This window comes from Nipponia nippon, unplaced genomic scaffold, assembly GCF_047370975.1.
Source record: "Nipponia nippon isolate SJK-2023a ecotype South Korea unplaced genomic scaffold, ASM4737097v1 scaffold_26, whole genome shotgun sequence".
NCBI lineage: Eukaryota > Metazoa > Chordata > Aves > Pelecaniformes > Threskiornithidae > Nipponia > Nipponia nippon.
Window position 1 is genome coordinate 81123 of NW_028262343.1, and position 9686 is coordinate 90808.

The 9686-nt window shown below is 50.6% G+C and overlaps 1 protein-coding gene across 3 annotated transcripts; it reads right to left on the minus strand.

Moving 5' to 3' along the window:
* Positions 1 to 3065: 3065 nt before the first annotated feature.
* LOC148055117 (non-lysosomal glucosylceramidase-like) lies at positions 3066 to 9640 on the minus strand. Of its 3 annotated transcripts, none has more exons than XM_087762448.1 (6): positions 9156 to 9640; positions 8882 to 8988; positions 8585 to 8727; positions 8164 to 8279; positions 4054 to 4197; positions 3066 to 3920 (listed from the first exon to the last, which is right to left on the minus strand). In XM_087762448.1, the coding sequence occupies exons 3-6, from the start codon at positions 8688 to 8690 to the stop codon at positions 3540 to 3542; spliced, it is 747 nt and encodes a 248-aa protein (XP_087618574.1). In that variant the 5' UTR covers positions 8691 to 8727; positions 8882 to 8988; positions 9156 to 9640; the 3' UTR covers positions 3066 to 3539. The 3 variants fall into 3 exon arrangements, 2 of the variants coding, with proteins under 2 accessions (XP_087618574.1, XP_087618573.1); XM_087762447.1 differs by having other exon boundaries at positions 4006 to 4197; XR_015705813.1 differs by lacking the exons at positions 3066 to 3920; positions 4054 to 4197 and adding an exon at positions 4848 to 5041.
* Positions 9641 to 9686: the final 46 nt, after the last annotated feature.

Below are 9686 nucleotides of genomic sequence, written 5' to 3' on the forward strand. Positions count from 1 at the left end.
CAGCGATCGCTGCCCCCCAGCCAACTCTCCCCAGTTTATATACTGAGCATGACGTCATATGGTATGGAATAGCCCTTTGGCCAATCTGGGTCAGCTGTCCTGGCTGTGCTCCCTCCCAGCTTCTTGTGCACCTGGCAGAGCATGGGAAGCTGAAAAGTCCTTGACTAGTGTAAGCACTACTCAGCAACAACCAAAACATCAGTGTGTTATCATCAACATTATTCTCATCCTAAATCCAAAACACAGCACTATACCAGCTACTAGGAAGAAAATTAACTCTATCCCAGCTGAAACCAGGACAGGAGGCTGAAGTGGCTCGGTTCACACCAGATTTTCTCACCCATTCCTCAATGATTTTCAAGGCAGTCTCCTAAAATATGTGTGTTTTAATTCCCTCGGTCATCACAGCAAGAGCTGATGGAGCCCCATTCATCAGAAAATGCTCCTTTTCATAAAATGGAGACAAGGCAACTCTTTGCAGCATCTCAGAAATACTTCCCAATTTTTGCTTTCCCTTTAATCTCATGTTTGAGCCCCAGTTTCTCTCCGGCAGTAAAATTCATTGCTACCTGGGCTGGAGAGCACCGCATTTCTGCTGCCGGCATCTCAACGCCCCCCTCTCCTCTCTGCAGGAGCCCCGCAGCCCTCTTGCACCCCTGTCTGTGTTGCACGTAATTGAGAACACCCTCCAAATGAAAGACTAAAAGTCTAGTTTAGAGAGCCAACATTGCTTTATTCTGCGCAGGGTGCTTGGTGGTAATTCCACAAATCAAGCACACCGTCATAAAGAACTACAGCATATTTATCAGGCTACATGATTAGTGTAAGCCCGCCTAAATTTACACTTGTTGGTTGGTGATTAACATTGCATACACTATTGGTTTACTGTATTTAAATTACCCTCGCTTGCTATGTAAATTAGCACGCATGCTCCTTTCAGGTGCGGGGGGGGGGGGGCAAGTCTTTTCAGGCCTGAATTGAGTCGGTGGTCGTGATCTCCCCTCGCCGCATTTACCTTTCACCCAGTTTCTGCAGTTTTAGCAAATTTCAGGCTTCTCTGGCCACTGTCCGGTCTTTGGCGCCAAGGTGTTCCCTTTTATCAGCTTGTTAGCTCTTCTTCAAGGCTAGAGCTGTTAGTTTTCCACAGTTCATTACTTATACAAACACTTTCCTATCTTTTAGCTCCCTCCCAAATTCCTTTCCCAAGGCACAAGTGGTTAGTAGTTTTGCTAATTGGAAAATTACTGTTTCTGCAGGACATCACATGTGGGAGCTCCCCGGCCAGTGAGCTGGCTGCCTGCAGGAAATTCCTGCCCTGGTGTTTGCTTCCCTCCATTTTAGGAATTAACTGCATAACAAGATATGTTTTCCTACACATCTGCTGTTTGCTTTGGCTGGTTTTTCAGCAGGCAGGCGCTGCCTGGAGCGTGGCAGAGGTTTGTGATAACCAGCAGGGTCTGTCTGGGAAGGGTGCGGGGGCAGGAGGGGCAGCCCCCCTTGCCATCACCTTGCCTCAGGGAGCTCCTGCAGGGACCCTGTGGCCACCAGTAAGCATGGGGTTGGGCAACACGAGGTCCCCATATGGGCACCGCTGCTGATGGCAACCCACAACTCATTTACAGCCATAGGTTTATTTTAGCATCATACACACAATATCGCTGCTATTTGCCCATAACCTTTATTTTTCCTATATTTAACAATCTGTAGCCCAGCAGTATATCTTGCAGGTGCAGGGATCAGCTCAGTGCTCAAGGAGGTGGATTTGTTGACCAGTTTCAGCTGGAGAGAGTCAAAAATAAAACAAGCCAAGAGCTGGGGTATCTCTGTGGGGTTTGCACTCCCGAGGCATCCTCCAAAGGGCAGACAGTGAAGTGGCTCGGGGCTGGCAATCATTACCATGGCCAAATCCTGTGATGCCACTTCATGTGCCCACCTGAGCCCTGGCACAGCAGGGAACAGGCAAGAGGGAATGGGCAGGCAGGGAAGAAGTCCAAACCAGAAAGTGCTGAAGAAAAAAGTTGGCAAGGCTGTGGTTTAAGCCTGTATATGTGAGGGGTCAAGAAAGGGTTAATGAATAATTAAACTCGCTGCTCAAGCTGGGACTGAGTCAGCTTTGAAAAATAGTAATACAGGCAAATATTAGAGAAAATCATATCTGTTACCAAAGATTGTCCTCCCAGCTCACAGCCATGCTCATGCAGAATTGCCAAAAGCTGAGCCTAGCAGATACAAGTTTTATTGATGTGATACAGTCAAAAGAAATGGAAAGAGCAGAAATATCCCTTGATACAGACTGAACACCCCAACCTTTGAAAGAAAGTCTGCAGGCAGCCTAGTGCCTGGGGTTAAGGAGCAATACTGACGGGTCACAGCAATAAAACCCAGCCCAGTCAGAAGCTGTGCTGGCTTCAGCACCTGCTTTTGTCCCTCACCAGCTGGATCAGGACGTAACCATCCCCAGTGGCTGCCTACACAAGACAAACGGAGGCAGGCAGCCCAGCCCAGCTGGTGCCTGGGCTGACATCCTCCACCCCAAGGGCAAGCATCTTGGTCCCTCTCTGCCAGCTGTGGGCTCTGCTGCAGGAGGACAATGCCAGCTGGTCTGGGGGGGGGGGAAACACCACATCCAGGATGACCTGCCCTTCCTCCCTTCCCGGATAACATTATTCCTCAGCCCAGGTGGATGCAAGAATGCTCTCTTGGGGAGCAAAGAAAAGGCCATTTACCACCTGCTGACAGCACTGGGCCACCACAGCGATGCCCTACCTGCACCGGCTCCCAGGGCAGGCAAGGGCAGGGGGGCAGGGAACAACAACATGGTCACAGAGGAAGGACAGAATGCTTCCCGCTCCAGGGCCACCTCCCACCCCCCCAGCGGATGGTGCCACTTCTTGCTCTCATTAGCAAAACCCTACAAGAGCCAGCCTGCAATTAGGACTTGCCCCCCTCCATGCATCAGCCCCCCATGGCAGAGAAGACATGCAAGAAGAAGGACAGACAGCTGGACAAGAGTTTATTAAGAACTTAAAGTGATTCATCCCCTAAAATCTGCTCCATTGCCCACTCCCAGTGCCAGCAGGGAGGGGTGCCACAGTACCAGACCAGGACCTGGTACATGGGCTCCGATTGCCACTGTCTGGGGAGCCAGAGCTCCCCTGAGTATTGTACCTGCCACAGGCTCTCCTGCAGCTAGTGCCTTGGGGCAGAGTCAGTTTGCATTCTCAGTGTCACACAACAGAGGGACAACTATAGCATCCACATGCCCATGCCCTCACACACACACACACACACACACACATTTTTTTTACCCTGCAGGCCAGCTCCCACCTTACCAAGCCTGCTGACTGCAGAAGAGAGGTCTCCTGTGCTCCTGTGGAGGAGGGCTGGGGGCCCTGCAGGCTTTCAGAGCCCTGAGCAATGGGGAAAGGGAGGTACAGGCTCCAGCAGCACCTCCTTATCCCACCCCTCTCCTCTCACTGGTGAGGGCAAGAAGACATCACCCACAACCTCTGGTCCTGCCTCATGCTCAGCATTGGTGGCTAGAGGGGCCCCAAGGTGAAGGGCATGTAGTGGAGGTAGGAAAGAAAAACAGCAATGTGAGTATTATCAAAGATGGGGAGGAAATGGGCACCAGCTGAGATCCCCCCAGGCCCCTGGCTGCACCTACTGCCCTGCTCAGTGCCACCAGGCTCAAGAGTGGATGGGGACCTGGGGGGGCTGTGCATGTGTTGATGCCCAGCTGGCTCTAAGCTCCAGGGCCAGCTGCATGCTCCAGATGCTAAGGGGCCGCATGTAAGCCAGTGAGCGGTAGACTTTCTTCTCCCGATGAGGCCTCTGGTGTCTGGAAGGCCAATGCCCAGCCACTCCCAAACCATCCAGTAGCAGCCCTCTGCTGTACAAAAGCCTTCCTCCACCAGGCCCTGCGGCAGAGGGAAGATGACCATCAGCACCTCCATGGAACGCAAGGAGATAGCACACGCTGAGGGGCACAGCATCGCCACTCACCTCATGGATCATGGTGGCAGCCAAGGTGTAGACCACACTGATCCATACCTCGTTGGACTGCACACTGGAGGTGTCCAGCTCCCCATCAGGCCTCATGCCATTCACCGCTCCCATAGTGCCACCAGCAAAGCTCATGACATTCTTCTCAAAGATGGTCTTGAACGCACTGACAACATGACTCTTGGGAAAGACCTGCGTGAAGAGAGAGGGCTTTGGGCTCAGCACTCATGCAGAGCCCTCAGTCTGGGTCTCCAGGGCACAGGGTTAAGCTTCTCATTAGAAAGAGGTCAATGCTGCTCACTGGGTAAATAGCCACATAAGGAAAATAGCAGGAGGAAGTGAAAAAGCCTCTTTCCCTGAAAAGATCCAGTCTCTCCTGGGGACGCTGATAGCTCATCCAACTAGTGTGTCTCCATAAACAGCCTCTTGCCTTCAGTCACCAGCCAAACCTCCACATCTCTTGGGAGTTTGCTTCAGGGACCTGGCCAACCACACCATCCTTGTCTTGATTTATGGTCACCACTGCTTGTTTCTCAGGCTAATGACTATTTGAGGCCCAGACTTTCTCCTGGTAAAGCTGCTGTACTGTTCTCTCAGCCCATCAGTCTGTCTGCACCAGCTATAAGAGGCACTGTAATGCCTGCAAGAGATGGGACACTGACCAGGGGTGGCCAAAGGAGGGTCTGTGAAGGGAATGAGACACGGACTCCGCATATGAGTTTAGGTGAAGACACTTTATTTTTACAATCTATCCCTTTTATAATATGATCTAGTGTTCACGAGCAAGCAAAACTTATTTCATTGGTTATTGTCTTGCGTCCACGCGTCTCTTCAGCGTTACTTATTGGTTCTTCAAGCTGGTGCATGCAAATTCCTCTTTCAGGGATGTATCCAATCTCATCCTTATTTTTCTGCCTCTTGAGTTTCACAAACTTGTTTGTAACAAGCCTCAAGGGCACAGCTGCATCTCGTCAAAGTAAAACACAATCTCACTTATTCCTACAGGTCTGGGGTCAGCGAGGCTGGAGGTATCTTCCTGCCAAAAGGGAAAGATTATGGCAAAGCTGGTGAGAAGACATGGGAATGCATCTCACAGCTGGAAAGTGAATGTTGTGGATAGTGGTAGGTTTGTTTGGGTAAATGCTCAGAATCTTGGGGGGGGGGGGGGAATATATATATATATATATATATATATTTTCCTTCCCCTGAGCTGAAACTGAAAACAGGGTTTAGTTTTGAGTGATTTCAAAAGGACTTTAATCCCTTAAATTTTGCAATTAGGTGGCAATGCAAGAGTTTGTGGCCTGGACCAAGGCAAGTTTGAGGTGATAGAAGGGGCAGCCTGAGGATGAAGAGGTCAGACTGAGATGCACAGGATGTCTGATGGTTTTCTGCATCTGGTATGAGAGATTTGAAACTTTTATCCCAAGTAAAAAGTTAAAGACTTGTGAAACGTCAGTAGTGCTTGCTAGATAAACAGCCATTTCAGGAGATTATCAGGAGGAAGTAAAAAAAAAAGTTGTTCAACAAACTAAGGCCAAGAGCTCAAAACAGTTGAGAACAAACTGAAGTATCACGCTGAGTAAGCTCTTGCCAAAAAAGTGTCCTGGTTTCAGCTGGGATAGAGTTAACTTTCGTCTTGGTAGCCAGTATGGGGCTGTGTTTTGGGTTTAGGATGAGAACAATGTCGATGATGCACTGATGCTTTGGTTCTTGCTAAGTAGCGCTAAGCTGTTGCTAAATAGGTGCTAAGTGGCGCTCACACTGGTCAAGGACTTTTCAGCTTCCCCTGCTCTACCGGGTGCATAAGAAGCTGGGAGGGAGCACAGCCGGGGGGGGGGGGGTGCTGACCCAGACTGTCCAAAGGGCTATTGACGTCATGCTCAGTATATAAGCTGGGGGAAGAAGAAGGAGGGGGGGACATTGGGTATGATGGCGTTTGTCTTCCCAAGTAACCGTTAGGCGTGATGGAGTCCTGCTTTCCTGGGGATGGCTGAACACCTGCCTGCCGATGGGAAGTAGTGAATGAATTCCTTGCTTTGCTTTGCTTGCGTGCATGGTTTTTGCTTTGCCTATTTAACTGTTCTAATTTATTTTACTTCAATTATTAAACTGTTCTTATCTCAACCCATGAGTTTTCTCCCTTTTACCCTTCTGATTCTCTCCCCCATCCCACTGGTGGGGAGTGAGCGAGTGGCTGTGTGGTGCTTAGTTGCTGGCTGGGGTTAAACCGCGACAAAAAGAAAAAAAAAAAAACCAAACAAAAACACCCCACAAACAAAAAAACCAAACCCATCTGAGCACAAGGCGGCCTGCCAGCTAAACAAAAAGCAGTGGAGCTATAGCACAATGAGGACTGCATTAAGATGAAAAGCCTCTGTGCACAGCTGAAAGTAAATAATGCTTTTCCTCTGCTTTTGTTATTGGCAATAAAAACTAGGAAGAGTTAGTGCAGCACAAGTCACTGCCTCGGTGAGAAAAGCAAAACTCAAGACTTGGTATGTTGCAAGAGGAGAGCTGGCTCATCTCCGTCCTATGCCCACCTAGTGGCTAGAAAACTGTAACAAGAACTTTTCAGGGTGACCAAATGAGGAGCAGTGTTATGGAGCTGGGACAGAGCAAACCTGACATCCATTTGCAAGAAGAGGAAGACTCAGGTGGCTCCCAGCTCATCAGCACAGCCCAACCACAGGGATGTGCCAGACTTTTCTTGCAAGTCATCAGAGCCAGAGGAAGTGGAAGGTGTGATGACACAAGACAGGAGCTTGCCAAGGTAGGCTGGGCAGTCTAACCAGACAGCTTTGGTAGACTCAAAAGGGATCTGCTGACTTTCCTTTATCTATGCTAAAGCCAAGCATTTGACACAGGAATTTTTTTCAGTGCGGCTCTGGAGATAAGCCCAAGCGCTGTTAGGGAGCAGGAGTCAGCAGAGGGGCATTGTGAAGCAGCCTTTTCTGGCACAAGGTTTTGGGGCACAGTTTCTTCAGGACTGGGGTCACAGCCTTTTCTTACTTCATATTTCATTACTGACCTGTGCATGCAGCAAGAATGCATTAATGAGGTTACAAACAGGAGTGCTGCCAGCCAAGCAAGGGATCAAAATATGTGGAAAAAAAAAAATGGATTATTGTAGTAACAAGAAAGAGAAGTTCACCAGTCCCGTCTCCAGTGAGCTCAAAGCTCACCAGACAGAGAAGAGTGACACCTTAAGCAACAAAAGTCTGAGGCTATGGAAAGGCAAGCAAGATTTTTGGACTGCACTAAGTTTACTGTTTCCCCCCCAAAAAGGGATGTTTGGGTATTGCTGCATGAGGTCTGGGTGAGATCCTGTCTGGAGCCCCAGGCACAGCCCCAGTCCCCACAATCTAGGGACCCACACTGGGATAAATGCAGGAGGGCATGACCAGGCACCCATTTCTCATTAAATCCCACAGTGTCCAGCACAAGCTGCTCCCAGGAAAGGTTACTTGAAGCTCCCTTCTAGTACCAACAGACAATGAAGTGGTCCATCACCCTCGCTCAATTGAGAGTCATTCCCTCTTCCAGTCACCTGAAGCATTTGCCTGTCCATCACCACCACAGAGAGCTTTGGTCTGACAATTGCCTATCAGTCATAAATAATCCATATGATGGCTCTCCGCTTCCCAGCTCTGTTCCAGGTGTTACACCACTAGCAGCTGCTCTTACTGCCTCATCAGACAAGATGAGTCTTCAGCCAATTCTTCTCTTGTAACTGAAGAGCAACAGACTTCAGGGCCCCAGATAAACCTTACTCCCCTTAGATATTCATTTAGGACTTTAACTGGGCAGCAAATAACATGTGTAAAGTTTCATACACTTTTTCTCCTGTTTTTAAACAAATAGTGTTTTGCTGAGGGCAAACCCCAGTGGGACCTTCCTCCAAGCATGCCAGAGCTGACTGCAGTTACACACCCCTGCTGCACGGCCTCTCCATGAGCAGATTTTGGTTTAAGGCGGGTTGCACCAATGTGTGCCTGACAGCCTCCACCCAAGCACGCACTGCTACAGGGGAGCAGGCTGGAGCCCCTCCACCAGTCCTTGATGTTTAACCCGTGCCATGTGCCAGCCCTGCTGTTCTTCTCCAGGCACAGGTCCCATCTTGCCCCCCACCCCATGCCAGGCTGCCCCTTCTCTTACCTCAAACTCCCCCTGGTCCAGGCCACAAGCCCTGAGAAACCACTGCCCGGCACACTGGTCTGACATGATGCTGCTGGAGGTGTCACTCCCACTGCTGTCATAGTTGTAGTATTTTCCTGGAAAAAAGGCAGGAAACAGTTTAAAATCGATAGTTTAGGTCCCCAGCTCACGTGTGCTGTCCCTACGCTCCTCCCAATGAGGCAGGAACACAGCAGCTTTTTCCGGAAGGTTGTCTTCTCCTTCCTTTCCCAAACCCTTTTTGTTCTCTCCCTAGTACCTGCTCCTTCCCCTCTGCTTAGAGGGCTGGCATCTCCCCTCCTTCCCCTGCTCCCAGCAAGGCTCCATGACCTGAGGAGGAGCCATCCCCCTCCCAAGGGACGCATGGCCAGCCAAGCGTGGTTTCCCACCGGCAAGCACCCACCATTCCAGAGCATCCTCTCAAATGCCTCCTTGCCCTTGCTCAGGATGACAGCATATTTCTGCTGGATCTTGGTGTCCCTTAGCACCTCTGCCATCTTGCACATCATGCAGACGGCTGCCAGTCACAGTCCACTGCAGTAGGCACTGCCAGAGCAAAAGGAGAGCAGCATCAGCAACATGGGACACGCCACAGGTTGCATGGAGCTCCCGCAACAGATGGGAACTGCGGTCCCAGCTCTGAGCTACCTCCCCACTCCACACTCCCCATCTCCAACCCCCACCTGCCTCTCTTGCTCACCTGGCTCCATTTACCACCCACGCATCGTACGTCTGGTCAGTGAAGCCACCATTTTCGATGATCCCATCGTTATCGGTGTCAAACTTCAGCTCCGACTCCATCACAGCCTGCAGAAGAGGTAGGAGATGGTCACAGAGCCTAAGCATCTCAGCAGCTTTCTGCCACAGCTGCCCCTCACTCTCTGCTTGGGAGCATTCATCCTCTCAGGATGTCGCACGGCTCCCAAGGGAAGCGGGGAGGGGGGATGCCCCATGGTCTGATCTCTTCCCAGTACCTGGCAGACTGGCCACATGCCCTGCAAGTACAGGGAGTCGTGTGTCAGGTAGTAGTAGCAGTACACCTGCAGCACAAACTTCAGGTTGAGGTCCTTCCAGTCGGCCGTGTCGTGCATCAGGTAGGCATTGACACACTGCCACAGCTTGTCACCTAAGCAAGGACAGAGTGGATGCAGCAGGGCAGCAATGAACATCCCCTCTCCTACCCAGGAGCAAGGTCCTAAGGGTGCTGTGATCAAGCAGCACTAAAATAACATATTGCACCCTGTGTAGATAACTGCTAGTGTAAAACAACAAGATGTCTCAAACAGCCTGGTGCTAAAACCACAATGCAGAGCGACAGTCGCTAGGACCCAGGACCGGACAGTACCCTGGAGTGGGGGTGAGGGAGGGAGTCCTGTGGAGACAGGGCGGCCTTGCCTCGGCCCCATTCCCCGTGGTCTGTGAAGCGTCTCATTCCCCCCCACACCTACTGCCTGGGGGACAGTCCTGGTATTATTTCTCTTGGTTTTGACTGGTCACTGATGTAA